Genomic DNA, 23,356 nt, shown 5'->3' on the forward strand with positions numbered 1-23,356 from the left:
CCTCATCCAGATCATCGATGAAGATATTAAAGAGGACCAGCCTCCAGCACTGAGCCCTGGGGAACGCCACTAGTGACTGGCCTCCAAGTGGACTCGACTCCATTCACCACGACTCTTTGGGCCCGGCTATCCACCCAGTTTCTAACCCAACGAAGCGTGCACCAGTCCAAGCCAAGAGCAGCCAGTTTCTTGAGGAGAATGCTGTGGGAGACGGTGTCAAAAGCCTTGCTGAAGTCAAGGTAGACCACATCCACAGCCTTTCCCTCATCCACCCAGCGCGTCACTTTGTCATAGAAGGAGATCAGGTTCGTCAAGCAGGACCTGCCTTTCATAAACCCATGCTGACTGGGCTTGATCGCCTGCTTGCCCTGCAAGTGCTGCGTGATGACTCTCAAGAGAATCTGCTCCATGAGCTTCCCTGGCACTGAGGTCAAACTGACAGGCCTGTAGTTTCCTTGATCTTCCCTCCAGCCCTTCTTGTAGATGGGCATCACGTTTGCTAGCCGCCAGTCAACTGGGACCTCCCCCGATAGCCAGGACTGTTGGTAAATGATGGTAAGTGACTTGGCCAGCTCCTCTGCCAGTTCTCTCAGTACCCTTGGGTGGATCCCATCCGGCCCCATCGACTTGTGCACATCCAAGTGCCGTACCAGGTCACCAACCAGTTCTTCGTGGATAGTGATGGCCACATCCAGCTCCCCATCCCCTTCCACCAGCTCAGGGTACTGGGTATCCAGTAGCACTATTATCACTATTATTTTCCTTTCTTTTCTGTCCTAATAAACTATCTCACACAACACACAACTCAACACACAAGCATTCATTTTAATTTATTTTTTTTAATTCTCTCCCCCATCCCACGGGGCGTGGTGCTGTGTGGTGCTTAGCTTCTAGCTGGGTTAAACCACAACCAACCTTTTGGTGCTTCACTGTCCTTCTTCACTGTCCAGAAGGTGCCATGGTCCTTCTGCATGACTTGTGTGGCAAAGTGCTTAATGACAACTACTTTCAGCCACAACGAATAATTATCTTTTACAGCTAAAGGAGGAAACGGCCTGTAGTATCCTTACTGCATAAAAGTGTAAGGCCTATGCTGCTTCCTACTGACATCTCTCCAAGTTTGAGAGAGAAACACTACTGGGACTCTGACCTAAAAGGAACCTTGTAAAAATGCATTTAGGCATTATGGTACCCAGCACTGCAGCATGCAAAAGTGTCATTGCCTGAAACTAAAGTTCACAATGCTAAGATATGTCTGCCTCCTGATTTGAAAATAAACCGCATAAATTCCCAACGAATGGTATATATGTAAACTGAAAAGCTAAGGTCAAATGAAGCACAATGCAGGTAATGGAAATCCTACACAAATTTTTATTTAATTCAGATGTTGACAGAATTCCAGATCCTTCCTTACTTCTGTATTTTTTTGATATGCAGTGCTATGAGAAGGCCTGTTAAATCTACTACTTCAATTTTAATGTGTTCACCTGGGGAGCACAAGACAACTAATCCCATTCTTGTTTTATTGGGGTCATTTGGGAACTATTCTCTATCATGTTCATAGGCAGGTCTACTGTGTACAGTTAGCTGAAATCGTTAAGTTGTTCTGTCCAACTCTTCCTTTTGTTCCAAGGAATAAAAATAAAGACATTATCCACTATTCTTACTATACGCATTAATAATGTTTAAAGAGAGACTCCATCTCTTGCCTTCCTCTATACCATACCACCTTGATTCTACCTATTCATTCATCCACCTAGTAAGTCTGATGCTTCAGTTTCTGTTGTATACTCTATTATATTATAAACCACAAGGAAATCATTCCAGTGATCTTATTTCAAAGCCACCAGACAGCCATGCTAGCAGTGGAAATGCCTGCATCATGGTGTCATGGATGCATCCATCCCTCCTAAATTTCCTTAAAATACTTAAATACAGGCAGGAGAGATGAGGATGCAATTCATGTCTCCCTGAACACCAAAAACACATTAGATAAATCTCTCCTAAGACATTAATTCATAATCTCAACACTTACATAGTCTGTTTTAGCCATCTAAATCAGGACAGGCATGGTAAACAACATTAGATGTGAAGATTTTCTACTTGCATGGTGTTTTTCCCCATCATCATGTACACCCATCGTCACAAATGTTAGTCAGGTTTGGGCCCCTCACTACAAGAAGGACATTGAGGCCCTGGAATGTGTCTAGAGAAGGGCTATGAAGCTGGTGAAGGGTCCGGACCAAAAGTCCAGAGTGTGTGGCTGAGGGAACTGGGGTTGTTTAGTCTGGAGAAGAGGATCCCAGGGGAGACCTTATCGTTTGGAACATCATAAATACAACCTCTACAAACTTTATTATTACCTTCCTGTCATAACAAGGGGTGATGACCACGGAAGCTAGGCTACAAGGAGATACATTCTTTAACAACTACAGAGCATTCTAGAAATAATAAAAATAATAAGTCAAATCAATACCTAAACCAAAATATATGCACATGGCTTGAGCCGGTGCTTGTGAAGTCGCTTGTGGCTGAGGAGTCGATAGGGCAGGAGCGGTATCATAGCTTGTGTCTTTGGTTGTGAGGTGGCACAGACTGCATAGGTGCTGGAGATATCTGCTGCTGGTCTTCCTGCTCACTTCTATCATTTCTTCAGTTCTTTGATGGGCTTTGTATTGGGGCACTTGAAATAAGGAAACGGGCAGTCTTCTTATCAAAGGAATTCATGACAAGGAAAGGGGGATTCTTGGGAGAAAGGAGGATGAATAGGCTGTAACATGGTAATTTAAGGTTGGACTGGTAAAGAAATGTCTGCTCTCTGAACTAATCTCTTTTCTGCATAAGAAAATCATCATTTTTCACCTCTGCATTAAACCCTTCTCTCAGCAGCCATTTTCCCTCTGTTCCAAGCAGCCACATCTGCATAGCTGGAGTCTGTTTGTTGTCAATGCCAAAATGACTGAAAAGGAGATAAGAAGCAGTGCTGTAAGAGACTGCTTCACTGTGGTGCTCCTCTGCTCTGGGTCAGCTTAATTTTCATGAAGATGCAGCTATCATGGGCGATGGAAATGGGAGTGAGCTGACAGGTACAGGGGCTGAGGGAGTTTTGCCTTCCTGAAGCCACGTCTGTTACAGAAGCAATTATGCTCATTGAAGGCACAAAAGTGAGGATGAGTATATGCAGGAGACAAGAGACAATTGTCGTGAAACTCAGGTCAGGAGCTCCTTGTTCCTGTTGGGAAGTCTAAGTAATGCCAAGTCCTCACAATTGCCTAATAGCTAGAAAAAGTTCAGGGCATCCCGGCTGCAGAATGGCATCTCAAAAAGTACAACCCTGGAGAAAAAATAACTAGAAAGTGTCCCAGCCAAGAAGACTAAAGACTAAGCCACCTCCATCTGGACAGGCAGGGGAAACAACATTAGATGTGAAGACTTTCTACTTGCATGGTGTTTTTCCCCATCATCATGTACACCCATCGTCACAAATGTTAGTCTAGTTAAACAGCTACAGGAAAGACAATGGTTGCACAATGACCATTTTCTAGTTCAGATGATAACCAAAAATCTTACCATGTGGATTTTAAAACTCTGCTACATGCACTCCTGAAACTCTCTGTTATTTGGTATCTTACTTTCCTGCTCCAGTGTCCATTCAAGCACCATTTGCAGGCAGTGTGTACTGTGTACACAGTATCAGAGAGAGTCAAGCATCTTTGGGGAGATTTGTATATGTAAACCCAAGTTGAGTGGTATATATTCTGGAAAAAAAAAAAAAAAAAAAAAGGAAATATAACAGTAGAAGCTGGGGACTGACTGACATAGAAGAAGCCCTCCAGAAAATGATGAGGGAGCCCTGACTCAAATATAGTTCTGGGAACAGACAAATAGAGGAAAAGCTTTAAAAATGGTTGCTTTAAAGAATGATTCAAAATAGAGGCACACTATAGCTTTGTTTGAAAGGTTGCCTTTTTGATGAGTCAAAGTCAGACTTTTTAAGCTCAGTCGGTTGCACAGAGCTTGCACAGACTTTGTGCAGACATGGCTTATGGAGCAATGAAATGATGCACCGGAATGACTGCTTGGGAGGTGGTAGGCACTTACCTCAGACTGGAGCATGGATGCAGACAGCTTGGAGTTATAAACCCTTGAACTGCTCCAGTTTGCTTCCAAAGCTATTGCGTAATTTTCTAAAAGGGGGTGTACTGAGCGTTGTGAGTTTATGTGCCAAGGTTTTGTCAGTGATGTGAAGGTGCAAGGGTGGCCTGTGTGAGAAGAGAACAAGGCTGTCCCTGTTGGGGACACAGACATTTCCATCTGGCTCCAAAACAAACCAACTGCTAAGCATAGGTAAGCCCATAAGCAATGTTGTTGGCACCTCTGTGACAAAATATTTAAGAAAGAGTAAAAACTGCTGTGCAGCACATGTGTGAGAGAAGTGAGAAAAAATGTGAGCAAAACAACTCTGCAGACACCCAGGTCGGTGAAGAAGAGGGGAGAGGAGGTGCTCTAGGTGATGTAGCAGTGATTCCCCCACAGCCCATGGAGAGGATCATGATCATAGAATCCTAGAATCCTAGAATGGCTTGGGTTGGAAGGGACCATAAGGATCACCTAACTCCAACCCCCTGCTATGGGCAAGGATGCCACCCACAAGATCAGGTTGGCCAAGGCCCCATCCAGCACGACCATCAACATATCCAGGGATGGGGCAGGTTGTAAATAAGAGTAATCTTCCCCGAATCAGGTCTGTTTTGCCTGTTGCAGTAATGGGTAAGCCATCTCTCTCTCCTTACCGCAGCCTCCAAGATTACGTATGCCTGTGCACAGTGCACAGTGAAAGAACAAGAGTCACGGCTGAAACAAGGAAACCTCCACTGGACAGAAGGAAATTACACCTCACAATGAAAATGGTGAAGCACGGGCAGTGCCCAGAGAAGCTGGGGGATCCCCATACTTGAAGATATCCAAGCTTATGTAGATAAAGTCATGACCAACCTTGTCCATCTTGGAAGTTAGCTTGCTTGTAGCAGGAGACTGGACCTCCAGGGGTGCTTTCTAACCTCATTTTCTCTATGGTACGACTATGTTCTTGCTGTTCTTTAAACTCTCAGAAGTGTTTTCCCAGAAGGTATTTGGCAGATTTCGATACCAAATTGGTCCCTGAGGTTTGACTCAGTGAGGAAGTACAACAGTGTAAAATACTGACAGCATTATAAGAAGGAGCTGAGAAGAGGAAATTTATTTGCTGGAAGTCAGACTACATAGAGGAGAAACATCAGAATTAGACTTCTTTTTGAAGCATTCTGGCTTGCTGTGGATATATTGGTAACTCTTTGGAGCACTTCTTAGAGACTGGGTGTGATTGTTTTGGAGATAGGGAAAGAAGAAATGGATAAGGGCTTGGAAAAATGACTGGATCATTTTTAAAACTCAAGTAAAAGCTTTAAGATGTTACTGAGGGAGTCTCTGGTTTTAAGGGACCAAGCTCAGCTTCCAGATAATGTCTGTCCATCTGTGGTATTAAAAAAGGATGTCCTATACTTTATGTGATAATGTGGGGGAAGAGGGTGTTCTGTTTGCATGTGTGTTTTGTTTTTTTTTTTTTTTTTTTTTTTTTGTGTGTGTGTGTTTTTTGTGTGTGTTTGTTTTGTGGTTTTTTTTTTTTGTTTTTTTGTTTGGAGAAACAGCCATGAGATGCAGCTAATAAACGCCCATGTTTTGCTGACACCAAGTGCACCAAAGGAGAAAGAACTGATGGGAGTAGTGTGATCAGGATAGTCATAGTGTTCTCACTCAGATTTACCCTTTTCTTGAATATTTTGTAAGTTGCACTTGAAAAGAGAAAACCAGATGGCAAGTTTGGTATGGGCTATTTGTTGTCTAAGATGTGCTTGCCTTCCCCGTAAACTCATGTTGGTACTCCTTTTAATCATTCAGAAATAGCTGAAGTGAGTCTGAAATGAGTGTGAAACCAGATTCAAAGACACAAGATAAAATCTGGGAGATCTGAGTGCAAAACTAGCTCCACATTTCTTTTTAGGGCTAAGAGGCTTGGTATATGGTAAAACCATATTGACTTGTGTCCTGTTGTTTTCCACTAGTTCTCAAAACGGGTCATTTCATGTTCTGCTAGCAATGAAGATTCAATGAACCACACAACAGTAGTGGAATTTGTCCTCTTGGGGCTGACCAACAGCCGCCATTTGGAGATCATCCTCTTTCTGATTCTGGTGATTGCCTACTTCTTGATCCTGTTTGGAAACGTTACTGTCATCAGCATCACTCTTGTGGACCATTTTCTTCAGACTCCAATGTACTTCTTCCTCAGGAATTTTGCCATTTTGGAAATCACATTCACCTCCACATTCATTCCTAGCACCCTCTACAGCCTTCTGACAGAGAGGAAAATAATTTCCCTGCCTGGCTGTTTTCTTCAGATGCTGCTTTTCTTTTGCTTGGGTACCTGCACTTTCTTCCACGTGGCGGCAATGTCCTTTGATCGGTATGTTGCCATCTGCCGCCCCTTGCACTACACGACTATTATGAACAACAGATTTTGCTTCCAACTGGTCCTGGCTTGCTGGGCAGTGAGTTTTCTCCTGATGCTTTCTCCTGCCATTATGTTTCTACAGTTGCCTTTCTGTGGTCCCAATGTCCTGAACCACTTTTACTGTGATGCTTCACAGTTGTTGCAGCTGTCCTGCACAGACACATGGTTCATTGAAGGACTGCTGTTTATCCTATCAATTATCATTGTGCCAGGTACCTTAACAATAACTGTCATTTCATATGGTTGCATTATTATCACCATCCTACATATGCCATCTTCCTCAGGAAGGAAGAAAACATTTTCCACTTGCTCAGCTCACCTTGTGGTGGTGACTGTATTTTACAGCACATCTATTTACAGGTATAACCGCACAGCGCAACGGGGTGGGCAGGGCTCTGACAAAGTTCTTTCTTTCTTCTTCTCCGTGGTGACTCAGATGCTTAACCCATACATCTACTCACTCAGGAACAATCAAGTCAAACGAGCGTTGAAGGAGAGCATGTCAAAGGCATTTTCTAGCTCCTGGAGGCACCCATGAGAGCTGGAGTAGACCCTCCAAGTGACTGAATTGTTGCCCAGATGCATCAGCATTGTGCAAATGAATGAATGACTCTGAATTCAAGTGGTTTATGCTTTATGCATGTTACATAGTACCTTTCTCTATTAGAAACCCAGATATTCCAACACAGGCAGGGTCTTCCAGTCCACCAGTACCTGCACTTGGTTTTGCCTGTGCATTCTTTCCACTCGGTTCTGGTGGGTTAGCCTTGGCTAACAACCAAATTCGCTCCCAGCTGCCCAGTGTAGGGCAGACGAATTTCTTCCTTATATCTAATCTAAACCTACCCTCTTTTGCTTTAAAGCCACTCCCCCGTGTTTTTTGTCTGCACTCGCTGATAAAGAGATCATAACAATGTGTAACAACCACTGTGATGTAACATATAGACAAGTTAACACCGTGTGTTGTTTGTATATTTGAGGGTTGTTGTTGTTGTGTTTTTTTTTATTATTATTTTTTTGTTTGTTTTTTTGTGTGTGTGTGTGTTTGTTGTTTGGTTTTTTTTTTTAGTGGTGGAGGTGGGGATGGCACTTTTTTGTTTGTTTATTTGTTTTTTGAGATATTCTTCCTGTTTGGTTCTTTAAATACAGCTAGGTGAGAAGGTAGATTTATGTTTGCCCTAACAAGAGCTGAATCCTTTTGGACTGGTAACATCAGTAATTTCTCCTGTAAAGCTTGTTTACTGTCTTTACATTTCTTAGCCAGTGGATTTGGTTATCTTTCCTGACTTTGATATCTCTTCTTTTTCTTTGTTTATTACTTCTATGGATAAGGATAAAGGGATGGCCAACAGGGCAGACATCCTGCTGGGGGTCTGTTATAGACAGCCAAACAAGGATGAAGGGACAGATGAGGTGTTCTATAAGCAGCTGGCGGATGTCGCGCAATCACCAGCAGTTGTTCTCATGGGGGACTTTAACTCCACGGACATATGCTGGAAATAGAGGAAGCAGTCTAGAAGGTTCCTGGAGTGCGTGGAAGATAGCTTCCTGACTCAGGTGGCTAGTGAGCCTAACAGAGAGGTTTCCCAGCTAGAACTACTGTTCACAAACATAGAAGGACTTCTGTAGTCAGACCAATTATCCTCAGGGTATTAAGCCTCCTGACCTGGAAGTCTGGGACGAGGAGTATAAGAACCCCCACACACAGTACAGTTGGAAACAGTTACAGAATCACACAGAATCACAGAATTGTAGGAGTTGGAAGGGACCTCAAGAGATCATTGGGTCCAACCCGCCTGCCAAAGCAGGTTCCCTAGAGCAGGCTGACCAGGTAGGTGTCCAGATGGGACTTGAATATCTCCAAGAAGGAGACTCCACAACCTCCCCGGGCAGCCTGTTGCAGTGCTCCATCACCCTCACTGTGAAGAAGTTATTTTGCATCATGCAATGGCCGCACCTCGAGTACTGTTCAGTTTTGGGCCCCTCGCTACAAGAAGGACATGGAGGTGCTTGAGCGAGACCAGAGAAGGGTGACGAAGCTGGTGAGGAGTCTGGAGAACAAGTCCTTCGAGGAGCGGCTGAGGGAGCTGGGCTTGTTCAGCCTGGAGAAAAGGAGGCTCAGGGGCGACCTTATTGCTCTCTATAGGTACATTAAAGGAGGCTGTAGTGAGGTGGGGGTTGGTCTCTTCTCCCACATGCCTGGTGACAGGATGAGGGGGAATGGGCTTAAGTTGCGCCAGGGGAGTTTTAGGTTGGATCTTAGGAAGAACTTCTTTACCAAAAGGGTTGTTAGACATTGGAACAGGCTGCCCAGGGAAGTGGTGGAGTCACCATCCATGGAAGTCTTTAAAAGACGTTTAGATGTAGAGCTTAGGGATATGGTTTAGTGGGGACTGTTAGTGTTAGGTCAGAGGTTGGACTCGATGATTTTGAGGTCTCTTCCAACCTAGAAATTCTGTGATTCTGTAATTCTGTGACCGTGCGGACCATCCTGTGATCTATTTTGTGGCCATTGCCCCTTGTCCTGTCCTCAAAACCACTGAAAAGAGGTTGCCCAAATCCCTCTGCCTCCCACGCTTAAGATATTTGTAAACATTATTAAGACCCCTCTCAGTCTTCTTTTCCCCAGGCTAAACTGACCTTTGTCTCTCAGCCTTTCCTCATAGGGAAGATGCTCCATGCCCCATATCATCTTTGTGAACCTCTGCTGGACTCTTCCCAGGAGATCCCTGCCTTTTTAAGCAGTTAGAGACCTGCTGCTCCACCTGGACTGTCACAGGTCCATGGCACCAGATGGAATCCATCTGAGGGTGCTTGAGGGAGTTGGTGGATGTGATTGCTGGGACACTTTCCATCATCTATCAGCAGACATGGTCATCTGGAGAGGTCGCAGATGACTGGAGACTTGCTAATGCTATGCCCATGTAGAAGAAGGGTCATAAGGAGGACTTTAAAACTACAGGCCTGTTAGCCTGACATCGGTGCCAGGAAGGGTGGTGGAACAGGTCATCTTGAATGCAATCCCACGGCATATGTGCGACAACCAGGGGATCAGGCCAAATCAGCATGTATTCGTGAAAGGCAAGTCCTGCCTCACCAACCTCATCTCCTTCCATGGCTTGGACAGGTACACTCTTTGCTGGGTTAAAAACTGATCAGGCCCAGAGAGTGGTGGTGAACGGAGTGAAATCCATCTGGTGACTGGTCACCAGTGGTGTTCCCCAGGGGTCATCATTGGAGCCCATCCTCTTTACTATCTTAATTCATCGTTTGGACAAGGGAATGGAGTGCACCCTCAGTAAGTTTGAAGATGACACCAAGTTGGGGGAGATGTCATTCTTCCAGAGGGTAGGAAGGCCCTGCAGAGGGACCTGGGTAGGGTGGATTGTTGGATAGAGGCCAATGGCATGAGGTTCAACAAGTCTAAGTGCTAGGTCCTGCACTTTGGTCACAACAACCCCATGCAATGCTACAGGCCCGGAGCAGAATGGCTGGAAAGCTGTGCAGAGGAAAAGGATCTGAGTGTGTTGGTCAATGCTCGCCTGAACGTAAGCCAGCAGTGTGCCCAGATGGTCAAGGAGACCAATGGCTTCCTGGCTTGTATCAGGAATAGTGCAGCCAGCAGTACCAGGGAGATGATCGTCCCATTGTACTCAGCTGTGGTTAGGCTGCACTTCAAGTACTGTGTTCAGGTTTGGGCCCCTCACTACAAGAAGGACATTGAGGCCCTGGAGTATGTCCAGAGAAGGGCTACAAAGCTGGTGAAGGGTCTGGAGCACAAGTCTTATGAGGAGCAGCTGAGGGAACTGGGGTTGTTTAGTCTGGAGAAGAGGATCCCAGGGGAGACCTTATTGCTCTCTACAATTACCTGAAGGGAAGTGTTGTGGAGCTGAGGTCAGCCTCTTCTCTCAGTTAGCTAATGATAGTACAGGGAATGGCTTCAAGTTGCTCCAGGGGAGGTATAGGTTAGAAATGAGGAGACATTTCCTGTCAGAAAGAGTAGTCAGGTACTGTAACGGGTTGCCCAGGGAGATGGTGGAGTCACCATCCCTGTGGGTGTTTAAGGAAAGGTTGGACATGGTGCTTAGGGACATGGCTTAGTGGGTGATATTGGTGGTAGCGGGATGTTTGGACCAGATGATCTTGGAGGTCTTTACCAACGCTAATGATTCTATGATTCTTATTACAGATGACAAATATCAGCACTTGCCTCCAGTTACAACTACAATTTTATTTGTATTTGGGCCACCAGACTTCTGGAGTTTAAGTATTCGGATCAGCAGAAATACAACCTCTACAAACTTTATTATTACCTTCCTGTCATAACAAGGGGTGATGACCACGGAAGCTAGGCTACAAGGAGATACATTCTTTAACAACTACAGAGCATTCTAGAAATAATAAAAATAATAAGTCAAATCAATACCTAAACCAAAACATATGCACATGGCTTGAGCCGGTGCTTGTGAAGTCACTTGTGGCTGAGGAGTCGATAGGGCAGGAGCGGTATCATAGCTTGTGTCTTTGGTTGTGAGGTGGCATAGACTGCATAGGTGCTGGAGATATCTGCTGCTGGTCTTCCTGCTCACTTCTATCATTTCTTCATTTCTTTGATGGGCTTTGTGTTGGGGCACTTGAAATAAGGAAACAGGCAGTCTTCTTATCAAAGGAATTCATGACGAGGAAAGGGGGATTCTTGGGAGAAAGGAGGATGAATAGGCTGTAACATGGTAATTTAAGGTTGGACTGGTAAAGAAACCTCTGCTCTGTATTGCTGACCTTGCAAGGGTTTAGTTTAGTAGTTTAGTTTAGTTAATTTAGCTTTTAACAGTTGTGATTAAATGTCTAGGTCTCGGGGTTGGGCTTCTTTAGATTACGTTTTTCTTCCCCCTGGAAAAAGAGAAGGAACCACAATGATGGAGAGAACAAAAATGAGACAAATGAGAGCAAAACAAGACAGCTTCTTTTAGTTTTGAGAAGGGAGAAAAAAAGAAAAAAAAAGAAAGAAAAAAAAAAAAGAAAAAAAAAAAAAGCAACTTTTCAAGAGGCCAGAAAGAGAAGTTTCCTGCCAAGTCTTTCTGCTATTTTACTCATTCCAGCTTCCCTGTCACACCCAAGCAGGGGTGCTCTGACAGCTGATACTAAGGGGCTGCCGCAGCAGCAGAGGGGCACGCAGGAAGCCCCTGCCTTCTGCCAAGTGTGTTTGTGTCACTTCAGCTACACCAAGGCATGGCTCCGGCAGCCTGAGTCTTTGGGCACTTGCTCCCATATGGCTCATGTGCTTGCTGCCCCGGGTATGTTCCCCAAGGGCTTGTCTTTATTGTTAGTATTGTTAGTATTGTTAGTATTGTTAGTATTGTTAGTATTGTTAGTATTGTTAGTATTATTATTTAAAATATCCGTCGGCTCTCATTAGCGCCCGGAAACCGCCAGGGCATTGGGCTCAATAAGATTTCAGCGCATGCGCCAGCTGAGAACCACTCCCCCCCCCCCCCCCCCCAGCCCGACCTACCGTGTGGACTGGTGCGCATGCGTACACTGTCTGCTGACACCTCGCTTCCGCCCTTCCCTGGGCAGAACTAGGCTTGCAGGGAGGCCACACGCCTGCGCTTCTCAGCTGTGTCCCGGAAGTGTTTCCCGGCGCTGCTTCCGGCCAGCTCAGCTCGCTCACACCTCAACATGTCGGGCGCGGCGGGGTCGGGCGCGGGCGGCGCGGGGTCCGCGGGCTCGGTGGGCTCGGTGGTGCGGCGCTTCCTGGCCGAGTACGGCAGCGGCACGCCGAGTCGCCTCAAGGTGCTGGACGCCTACCTGCTCTACGTGCTGCTCACCGGCGCGCTGCAGTTCGGCTACTGCCTCGGCGTCGGCACCTTCCCCTTCAACTCCTTCCTCAGCGGCTTCATCTCCGCCGTCGGCAGCTTCATTCTCGGCGGTCAGTGCGGCCCCTGCGCTCGCCTCGGCCCCTGCGCGGTTTCCCCTGGCAGCCAGGGCGTCCCCTTGGCAGTGGTGGTTTGTGGGGGCAGGGCAAGGGGCAATGGCCACAAAGTGGAGCACGGGAAGTTTTGCACCGATACGCGAAAGAACTTCTTCATGGTGAGGGTGATGGAGCGCTGGGACAGGCTGACAGGGAGGTTGTGGAACCTTCTTCTTTGGAGATATTCAAGTCCCGTCTGGATGCCTACCTGGGCAGCCTGCTCAAGGGAACCTGCTTTGGCAGGGGGGTTGGACCCGATGATCTCTTGAGGTCCTTTCCAACCTCTATATTTCTGTGATTCTGCTCACTCACCATGGTGATGTTTTAAGGTCCCTCAGCAACCTGAGAGCCACAAACAATGTGCCAAGCCCCCTGGAGCTCGGAGTTCTCTTAGAAACGGACAAATCTCTTTTACTGACTGTAGTAGCCCCTTAGAGATCCCCAGATGAACCCTGGCAGCCCAGGGAGCTTCTGCAGCAGCCCCTGAGCCTTTTCTGGCAGCTGTTGAGTCCTGGTACTCGGTATTTTTCTATCAATTCTTTCTGGCAACCAGGAAGTTGCTATAGCAACATAAAATGTTCTGAGCTATCTGAAAACTGCAGAGCTCCATACTGCTTAGCAGCCATGGGTGCACCCTGTTGATGTTAAAGCACACAGCTCTGCTCTTGGCAACCTCCAGGCTTGTCCCCCTGCAGCTGCTGCATCTTGAGAGCACCCTCAGCTGTGACCTCTCCCAGCGGGCCAGGCCTGATGCTGTGCGTCACAGGAGGATGCTCTTCAGCAGATGGTGAGCCTGCACGGATCTGCCCATGGGCACCACAAGGCCCAGCTCCTCACCAGCCACAGGGTGTCCCTCATTCTCCGTGTTGATCAGGGAATCATCCCTTTTACCATCTTGTGTCACAGAATCATAGGATGGAGTGGGTTGGAAGGGACCTTTATGATCATCTAGTTTCACTCCCCCCTGCCATGGACAGGGATGTCACCCACTAGATGAGGTTGTCCAGGACCTCTTCCAGTCTGACCTTGAACACCTCCAGGGATGGGACATCCACAACATCTCTGGGCAACCTGTTCCAGTGCCTCACCACCCTGAGTGAATTCTGAGTGAAGAATTTCATCCTTATCTAAATTTCTCCTCTTTTTGTTTAAAACCATTCCCTCCTTGTCCTATCCATATAAGCAAAAAGTTGTTCATAATTTTTATATAAACCCCCTTTAAGTACTGAAAAGCTACAGTGAGATCTTCCCAGAGCCTTCTCTTCTGCAAGCTGAACATCTCCAGCTCTCTCAGCCTTTAATCATAGGAGAGGTGCTCCAATCCTCTGATCATCCTTAAGGCCCTCCTCTGGGCCTGCTCTAACAGATCCACATCCTTCTCATTTTCGGGGCCCCAAACCTAAATTCAGGATTCTAAGTGGGGCCTTGTGAGAGCAGAGTAGAAGGGGACAGTAACCTCCCTCGACCTGTTGGCCACTCCTCTGATGCAGCCCAGGATGCAGTTGGCCTCTTGAGCTGCAGCACTGCTGGCTCATGGTGAGGTTTTTGTCCACTAGAATCCCCAAGTCCCTTTCTGCAGGGTTGCTTTCTTGTACTGATATTTTTCTGTAGCAACCATCCTATGGTGAACCAAAACCTAGCAATGACTGCTTAAAGATGTTGCTCTCTGATAATGCACCCTAAAAAGCACATTTCTTCCCTGCAGCCCTGCCCAGTGTACCCAGTAGAGTGTTGCTTTCCCCATTTTTGTGCCTGTCCCATCCTGTTATAAGTCTGTTCCACTCAGGTCTCATTTGGACACCCCCTGTAGTGCTGTGTAGTGCTGACTGCACATCAGCCTATGCAAATCCCCTGGCAGTGATCTTGTCTCATAAGAAAGATAGAGTCGACTTTTCTTGTACGCTGGTGGAACAGCGACCTGTGGACTGCCCCAACAAGGCTATACTTCCCACCATGGCTTCTCTTTGTGACCTCTGATCTCTTATTTTCTCTCTACAGTTTGCCTCCGGATCCAGATAAACCCGCAGAACAAAGGCGAGTTCCAAGGCATTTCACCAGAGCGGGCATTCGCCGATTTTCTCTTTGCCAACACTATCCTGCACCTTGTCGTTATTAATTTTGTTGGCTGAACTCTTGAAGAGACTGTAAGGTACTGATCTGTGGGGCCACAGAAGGGGCAACACCAGCACACGATTTCTCTATTTTTGTAGAGTAGGGGAAAAAATAGAAAGATAGTGAAACCAGAAGTCTACCTCCTGGCTTTTTCCAGGACAGGAACAGTTAAGCCATTTTTCTCTACGGTGCTATAGAGCAAGAATTTAGTGCCTTTTGATTTTGTGAATTTATTTTTTGTCTTTCCACATTTAAAAGGCAGCTTAGCTAGGTGTGCCACAGAAATCTACCCATCTTTCTCTTTTATAAGAGAAATACGCCTTTATTTCTTGAAGGAGGGTCTCTGCGGGCTGGGACTTCTGGTATCTGTCCCTGATGGTTGTCCTGTTTGGAGGCCATAGTATGGCTGTTGTCCGAGTCTGAAGTTTCTCAGCAGATCTGAGAAAAAAGTTAAGAATAGGGAGAGTTTGATGCTAGAAAGTGCACAGCATGTTCTATTGTTATAGTTGCAAAGAGGCCACAAGCTGTTTGGAGCGTGTGGTGCATTTTCTGTCCCTTTGCAGATGCATTCTTCATGTTGTCTTTCTCTCTTTACAGGTCTCGAATTCCTCTGGGGTTCTGATGTTAAAACCTGTCATAGGGAAGTGTTGTTCCCCATCAGACTTGTAACTGCTTCCATGGTGAGGAAGGGGAAGCAGGGAGTAAAGTTTTTGCTACAGACTGTTCTATGGAAGGGTCTACTGCCTCATTTCAGTTGCTGTAATCGTTTAGTTCAATAAAGCCCTTCATAGTACTGCACACTTTTCCTTGCTGAAGACAAATACAGAGTTTCTTCCTATGCCCAAGTTCCCTCAGTCATGGCTTCCTGTTTTTCCCTCCTTCTCTCTCTCTCCATTTCTCCCTCTCTACCCCCTAGGCTTTTATTTTGTGCCCCAGTTTCTGGGGGAAACTGGAAGCAAGTTGTCATGGAAACACAGATGTCATCTGCCCTTTATCTTATGGAAAGTATGTTGCCAACACAACCCCAGGCTTCAAAGCTGCAGAAAACTTTGTTTAGACTGTGGTTAGAGATGAACGGAAGGAAGCTGGGGGTGTCATTCAGCCATCCCCACCTGTATCCATTTTGGCAACCCTGCCCAGTGCAGGGGGGTTTAAACTAGATGATCTTTAAGGTCCTTTTCAACCCAGGCCATTCTGTGATTCCCGTGGGCCCTCCAATATCCCTCAGCATCACATGGGGCACAGCTGGATGCACCAACTGGGCTTACAGGCTCACTATGGCTTGGTAGTAATACAACCACCCTAAGACAAAGTTAGTTTTTCTGCAACCTGAATTGCTGATAAACCCAAGGATGTTGGAAGGGGCTGCTAGGCTATGTCAGTGTCTGGGACAGAGCTGCACTTGAGCTGTCCTGGCTCAATGGAGAAGGTTTTCCTCAGATTGAATCTTGAAATTCGTTTCTCTTTTGAGGTACTGTGAAATGTTTAATCTCAATGGCCCTAGCCCTCGAGCATTGCCTTCTCAAGCCTCAGCTAGCATCTGGTTGAAGCCAATTGCTTTTTAGTTGTGATGGAAATTAGATCCCTGTGATGATCAAATTATAGGCACAGGGTAGGATGTTAGCTCTAGCTATTCCTTCCTGATTGTTGGATGAAGAATTAACCCGGGTTACCTTCAAGCTTGAGGCTCTGTCATTTTACTGATCCTGCCTCATGCTTGTCTTGTCTGGTCAGCAGCTGAAACAGTAGCAAAAACACATACAAGATGATGTTACAAAGGAATGCTTGACTGCTGGCATCCAGGAGTTAAAACATGGGGTTCAATAGCTTCAACATCTCAGCACTGGATTATGGCACCTGTTTACCACCTTTTTCCATCTAGCATTTCCAGCTGTGCTGCAGCCATTAAAACAGTAGAAGTGTGACGTACGGGCGTCCAAATAGTCCTGAGTAGTCAGGTATGAAGAAGCAGGGTCTTTACTGTCTTGAAGGGTGTTGTCTGGGTCTGTGGTGGGAACAATTCATGCCAGCTCTGACCCACAGCCCCCCAGGCATTAGGCTGGGCTTATTTATGGTGATGATAACAACTATGTTCTGATGTTAGGGTGATGGGGATCACAGAAGACTCGAAAGCATGTGGGAATTGTAAATGAGCCACTGGGCTTTTTCCTGTAAGAAGAGCCCTTTCTGAAACAGGCCTGTGGCAGACAGAGCCAACAAGTTCACAGAAGGAGGAACGTGCGCAGGGAACATACTGGAGCAGCTGCTGCTGTTCGAAAGCCACGAGTGCCTCCCTGTGGGGTCTCTGCAGTGGTCTACCCATGCTTTGGCTTCAGGGAGAGCTTGAGGCTGGGGCCCTCCCGTGGCCAGTACATGGTGGTGTAAAGAGAGAAACCTTGTTCTGTGGGGTTTCTTTTTTTCTTTTTTTTTTTTTTTTTTTCTCTGAGTTTTAGTGGTTTTCAGTGCCTCTAGTTACCATAAACTAGCCCAAGATTTCAAGTTTTATTAGAGGTACTTCCATGCCTGAATGAGCCTCAACAAGTCTGTATGTCTTCAAACTCTGCTCCTTAGAAAGATGATACCAGAGGTCCTTGTGGACTATGTAGAAAAGGGCAAGAAAGAAAGTTGCTTCTTATACAGGGCTATGTTTAGTGAGGGATGAGAAGCACAGGGCAGGGTGTTTTCTCCAACAAGATCCCAAGAAAAGATACAAATTCACGTCCTACCCATCAGTAGATAGTAGGGGGCAGCAGCTGGCACAAAGGAGGGCGTAGGTGGACCATGGCACCATCTTCTCTGCCAATATGAGAAGATTCTGGGCTCTGCCATGTTCTGCCTTTGTCTTTTGAGTCAGAAGTGGAAGGATTTTCCTGCATTGAGTCACTGCCTGTATAAGAGGGTGCAGAGATGTATCATATCAGCACATTCTGAAATCTTATATGCTTGTAAGATCTTCCCCTGCTGCTGCCTTCCCTCCCCCCCCCCCCCCCCCCCCAATTTCCCCCCAATTATTTATTTTCTCCCCTTCCTGTGCTCTGCATAGCTCAGTCTTTCCTGTTGTACCCAGAACTCCCCACACACACCCAAGATAAGGTTACAGTGAGGAGGCAGGAAGGGAGGGTGTCTTAACCTCATTCTACTTTGGTTTGTGGTCTAACGTCTGCTGTCCTATTTCACATGCTTCTCCTCCCTGCCACGTGCCACACCAGCATTGCCCCCCCCACACCCAACCCCTGTTTTGCACTCTACTTTACAGAGGAAGAGGTTTCTGCGGTAAGGCGTAGGGGAGTATCAAAAGGTGACCCAGATCTCAGCACTGGCGTCATGGAACTAGTGGTGTGTCCTTTCCTGCCCCAAATGGGCCATGAGACCCCCTCTTCCACATCCTGTTACTTACCGTGTTATTTCCTGCCTTTGCTTTGCACTGTGGTTTTTCTTTCTTGAAATAAACAAGAAACCACATGGGGGAGAGAGTGTAAGCATCAGTGGTGGGAGAGGATCAAAACCCTAATCTCAGAGAGCATCTTTGAATGAGACCTACAAATTCAATGCTTTGAAGATCACATGTTAAGGGTCACTTCAGTCAAAACACGGCTTTAGCTATATGCTCATCCCCTCACCTTACAGCTAGGAAAGGGTTTGAAATGCAATACAAAAGATTTGAGACAGATATTAATATTTTTAAAAGTGATGTTAAAGGTAAAGGAGTGTGAAGAATTTATTTTCCACATCCCTAAAGGTTTTCAGAATGAGGTTAGTCAATTGGAAATGTGTGAACATGGTACTGGTCTTGCTTTGTAATTCAAAAATGGTTTAGGCAGCTTCATTAAGTGCTGTTTCTCTGTGATGCAGCAGCTTTCATCATAAGCAAAATGCAATGTTCAAGGTATGGCTGGGATTTAAATAGCTGTAGGCTTTTTACAGCTGGTTAAAAATGAGAATGACTGTTCTGTGAAGGAGTCAAACAAATGAGTCCCTGAACATCTCTTCTATAAGATAATCAGAGTTTTAGACCTGCAATATTGGAAGTTGTTCCTGGACAGGAGAAGTCAGTAACGGTCACCCAGCAACAGGCCGTCTGCAAAGTGGTCAGGTGGCAGCACCACAGCAGGAGCTCAGGGAGACTTTGTTTTGCTGCTGCTCGGAACTGTGGATTCAGATACCACGGCAGAAGTGCTAACACCATCTGCACAGAGAGGCCCTTAACATACAAAGCACCAGGACTTTTGACTAAATGCATTTAAGTATGAACCTTCCCAAAATCAGAGGTCCTTGTAATGGCTGTGAATCCACTGAGGTGAGAAATATTCTGAGAGAGAATCATGCCACCCAGCATAGCAAGGCTTTTCCCTGCCACTTAGTTTGGGCTTAGTGTGAGGTACAAGCAAAGCTCAAGATTTGCAGGGAGGTTATGTTTCCTTCCAAGCACCTTTCTTGTCTCTTTCTCCAGAGGAATCTTTGCTGCTTTAGAATATGGAGAGACTGTTGTCACAAAGGGAGAACATTTGCTTTCCAGTCTTGACTTTGAGAGCCCGAATTTGGAGACTCAGACCAATGTCAGTAATGTCATTAATGCAAAGCAGATACCTTGTTCTACCATGAAAATTGAGAACAGAGGACATTTAGGGGCAGGATATTACAGACTGCTGTGCTTCCCGTAGGAGTAGACAAGTGCCTTCAGGAACCTGGTCCACTTCCTAGTCCTCTCACTGTTGGAAAGCTGTATTTCACCATTGTCTTCACATAGCACAGTGCCTAGGTTTGGAGGGGATGTGCACACTTCTGTTCCCCCACACACACCTCTAAGCCAGCCATGATATTCTCCCCCAACACAGCAGGGAAGTGGATGTCCTGAAAAGGGAGGTTGTAGATGCTCCTCCGGAGTGGATCAAGCCCATTATTGCAAGCAGTCCCTGGGGGCTAAGCTGTGTTCTGCTCTTCCTGGCACCCCTTCCCTCCTTCACCCCAAAAGCCATCTCTCATCCTAAAACTCATCTGAAGGGCAAAACAAATTCCTCCAACAAGAGATACAAAAGACAAACAAGTTTCTTATTATTGATAATGATTATTTAATAGCATCCAAAGGCCAGGTAGACTTTAAAAAAATGGCAAAAAGCATTATTCTGTGATAGAGAAGCAAGAATTTTACTAATTTAAGGACTTCTGGGAGACCTAGCAGCATTTTTTTTTTCTTTTAGGGGGGATGGGGTGGGGTTAGAGGGAGGAACACCTTGCTCGGACAGCAAAAGTCAGAAAAGAAATGGTGCATAGCACCCTGACTAAGACTCCTTTTGCCATTTCAGTTGCAAATGAATACTCTGGGAAGCAATCTGCTCTTCAGCCAAAAAAAAAAAAAGTCATCGTCATGCTAAATGAATCAGATCTGTGAGAGAGCACAATGCTGAAAATTGTAAGCATATCTCTGCGTAGCTTTTTAAAAATGCAAATAAAGCAATTTAGACTATAATGACTGGTTTGATGTACAGAAAACACGATGTGATATCTCTTGCAAGAGGAACGCCTGGCCTGTGTTCCCTCTTGCACCCGATGCTCCTGTAAAGATTCTCAGCAGATTTTTTGGTACTTAGGTCTTCACTGGTTACTTTCATTCCTGTAACAAAAAATAAAGGTATACTAAATTTGGGGTACAGTCACAACTACATAATTGTAGACCTGAAGCAACATATTAGGTCTTAAAGTCAATGACCATCAAACTTTCACTGCTGGAGAATGGCCAGGTGATGAATCTGATGGATGAGTGCAGACAAGGGAAGAAAAGGTTGTAGGAATAGGAGAGAGAGATGTCTAGAAAGAAGACAAAAGTTAAATCTGTGTGTGGATAAGGAAGGGTAAATAGATTCATGTAGTGGAGAAAACGATAGGTCCAAGTAATGAGTTGCAAAGAATTGGAGGGATTTTACTGGTGATAGATAAAAGGTGTATGAACAGAGTGTGTAAAATACAGAGGGAACATTCATAGCTAATGAACTGATACAGGTATTTTCTGTCAGAAGTCTTACCATTTCCCTTGCATACTCACTTTTTTCTTCCACATAAGGATTGTCATCACCACATTAAAAATTACTCCTTTCATTAAAATTATTTTCAAGCCCAGCTGTGTGAGAGATAGCATGTTCAGGTTTTCATCTGTAAAACCAGGAATGAGAGTCACAAGAGCACTGGGATATCCTGACTTCCAGACAGACATGTAAATACTTCTTAATGAAGCTGTTCTACTTTGCATGATTGTGTTAGCTTATAGGATACCTAATGAGACAGTGAGCAGGACTACTTAACTGACAGACTGTTTCAAGGGCCAGGCTTTCATTCAGCAAACATTAGTTCTCCAGTAAGGATGACTGCTAACCATCTAGTTGTTTTTAAATAACAGCGTATTATGAACCACAGATGCAGGAAGAGTCCCTCCTTTCTCTCTCCCAATTTTCTGAGGGCAGTAGGAAAACAAGTTAAATTTTATCCATAGAAAAAAGAGTCTATCAGAATGTTCTATTATTCATAGTTACAAAGTCATTTTCATCAGAAAAAAATATTGTTCTATATTGGAAAAGCAACGAGCTGTTATCAAAAAGTCATTTGAAAACCTCTCTGAAACAACTTGTCAAATCAGCCAAGTTTACTGATGAGTATTTTTCTGAAGTAGTGTTTTGGAAACATTTGGCTAACTGTTTTTCGGTGTTTTTTTTATTATTTTTTTTCCTCTCGTTTTGTTTTTCCTCTCCCTCTCTTTCAGCAAGGCTGCATATTTGCAAAAGTACAGCTATTCTGCAAACAAGGCTAGAGCAGAGCAGAGGCAGGCTCAGGTCCTTTGAACTAGCACAAACAGCAATTGCTTGGGCTCCAGTGCAGCGTAGCGTACTCCCATAGCCACAAGCTGTAGCAGAGCCTGCTCAGTGCACACATACTGCAGAAACCACTTGCTTATCTTTTGGCTCATTAGGTGTTTGCACACCCAAAACTACAAACAGCTCTTTTGAAATCTGAAATGCAGCAGACTTTCAGTGAAGCTGATGTATCTGTGCCTTAAACCATTATAGGGTGAGCAGTGTCTGTTTGGCAACACCTTGCAAGACCATGTAGGTACCAGCTACAGAGGTCACTTTAAATTACCGATTCAGATCTGGAAGTCTACATCAACCCAATGACTTCCAGCCTTTGTATTTAAATCCTGTGTAGCCCTTTAAAAAATTCCCAGTGTATGATTTTTGCTCCAACAGGAATTCTGAAAACAGGGAACATTGAAAAAAAAAAAGGGGGGGGGGGGGAGGAGGAAGACAGTTCCTTTAATTAAATTTTACTCCTAAAATGCTGTGTTCGTACCTGTCTTGAAGTGTGGTGACATCCCTGTTACACAGACAGTGCTGGCACCTGCAAATAGTAACAATATATTAAATTAATAACAGGAATTGACTTCAGAAGTTCATTAAGATGTCTCTACTTAGAAGAACTGAATTATAGTTTCTAGCCTTTAAACCATCCAATAAATATTAATGTCTGCTATTTTCAGGGTTAGCATTTAATATGATCTAAAGTTTAGTGTCCCACCAGACAAAAGAATTTCAAGCTTTATATCCCCCATGGCATGATTTTGAAATCTCTCTGTTGTGACTGTACCAGCATACTGAGCTTTAATCTTGTTTCTATCAAGAAGGCAAAAGAAAACAGATGCAACAAGACAAGATTCTTCTAGAGCATGGGAGCATAGTTCAGTACTGCTTGCAGGGTTGGGAGATGTGAACAAGTCCTGTTCATACTGGAGAGACAGAGACCAGATTGCCTCTAACCCTGAATGCACATCCAACAGTGACATTACCGCTTTCAGGATCCTTTCCTTCTAATTTTCCAGCGCTGTCATCCTCTGCACCACACTCCATTTTATCTTTCTTGGCCCAGTAGGTTGTCAGGTAGCTTGCTTCCTGTTTATTCTCGGATGTTGCCACCTCCACAACAGCTTGAGTCTTTCTATAATCTGAGTTTGATTTAACCTTAAGGTTTTCAGGGGCATAATCTGTGATAAGACACATTTCCAAATCCTCATCATCTTTAGTGGTCAGCCTGTAGACCGAAGGAGATGGAACAACCTCTGAAAGTGAAGAATAGAAGAGACATTAGGTGAGATTACACAGTCATAGTTCCTTGAATCTTGATGTACAGACACATAAGTATGGAGGTCACTACATGATTCCACTGGGAGATTGATCATAAGGACCTTGCGCTAGGACATCTTTAGAAAATGAAGGCATCCATAGTAGGTAATGCAGGAGCTACATGAGACTTATGCTGTCTTAGAGCCACAGATAGGGAGTCAGACAGGATCTTTAGAGCATCTCAAATGATACTCATGTGGCCACCCACAGCCTAGATGTTGATATCTAACCTAGGCATTCCTCTCTGTAACAGCTTGTTCAACTCTACTCTGCAGCCTGGGATTCCTTTAGGATCTTGGCCTGACTGCACTGGGGGATGTGTTCTGGGAACAGGCAGAGAGCACTCTCTCTCTTCTTGCTTCACTGCTATGAGAAGTTATGTGTCTGGGGAAGAGTAATCATAATAATAAAATGTTAATAGTATTGCAGTACTCTAGTGATGAACAAGTAAAACATCATTAAAGAGATACTGTAGCCAACATGTAAATATGGGTCTCTCAGTAGCCCTCTGAATGCATTTTCTGTTGGACTCTATGACCACAAGTTTGAACCTGAGCT

General features: G+C 45.1%; 3 protein-coding genes across 3 annotated transcripts in view; 2 read left to right on the plus strand and 1 right to left on the minus strand.

Annotated features, from left to right (window-relative positions):
* The first annotated feature begins 6,146 nt into the window (after positions 1-6,146).
* LOC116498297 (olfactory receptor 49-like) lies at positions 6,147-7,088 on the plus strand. The gene has a single exon (XM_032202543.1). It carries the CDS (start codon positions 6,147-6,149, stop codon positions 7,086-7,088), a length of 942 nt encoding a protein of 313 aa, XP_032058434.1.
* Positions 7,089-12,157: 5,069 nt separating this feature from the next.
* DAD1 (defender against cell death 1) lies at positions 12,158-15,431 on the plus strand. Its single transcript, XM_032202981.1, has 3 exons — positions 12,158-12,479; positions 14,520-14,670; positions 15,231-15,431. Exons 1-2 carry the CDS (start codon positions 12,230-12,232, stop codon positions 14,648-14,650), a joined length of 381 nt encoding a protein of 126 aa, XP_032058872.1. The 5' UTR covers positions 12,158-12,229; the 3' UTR covers positions 14,651-14,670; positions 15,231-15,431.
* A 4,794-nt stretch (positions 15,432-20,225) lies between these two features.
* LOC116498355 (M1-specific T cell receptor alpha chain-like) overlaps positions 20,226-23,356 on the minus strand; it is a 318,814-nt gene continuing 315,683 nt past the window's right edge. Inside the window, exons 4-7 of the mRNA XM_032202586.1 lie at positions 22,465-22,734; positions 21,972-22,019; positions 20,674-20,780; positions 20,226-20,244 (exon numbers count right to left, since the gene is read on the minus strand). Coding sequence (XP_032058477.1) covers positions 20,239-20,244; positions 20,674-20,780; positions 21,972-22,019; positions 22,465-22,734 — 431 coding nt within the window. The 3' untranslated portion in view covers positions 20,226-20,238. The remainder of the gene's footprint in view (positions 20,245-20,673; positions 20,781-21,971; positions 22,020-22,464; positions 22,735-23,356) is intronic.

Source organism: Aythya fuligula, chromosome 24, assembly GCF_009819795.1.
Source record: "Aythya fuligula isolate bAytFul2 chromosome 24, bAytFul2.pri, whole genome shotgun sequence".
Classification (NCBI taxonomy): Eukaryota; Metazoa; Chordata; class Aves; order Anseriformes; family Anatidae; genus Aythya; species Aythya fuligula.

Bases quoted from the DNA above. Each gene is read 5' to 3' on its own strand.
- LOC116498297 (XM_032202543.1), top strand. From the start codon at position 6,147: ATGAACCACACAACAGTAGTGGAATTTGTCCTCTTGGGGCTGACCAAC.
- DAD1 (XM_032202981.1), top strand. From the start codon at position 12,230: ATGTCGGGCGCGGCGGGGTCGGGCGCGGGCGGCGCGGGGTCCGCGGGC. The intron at 12,480-14,519 runs GTCAGTGCGGCC...TTCTCTCTACAG, and splicing joins CGGCAGCTTCATTCTCGGCG to TTTGCCTCCGGATCCAGATA.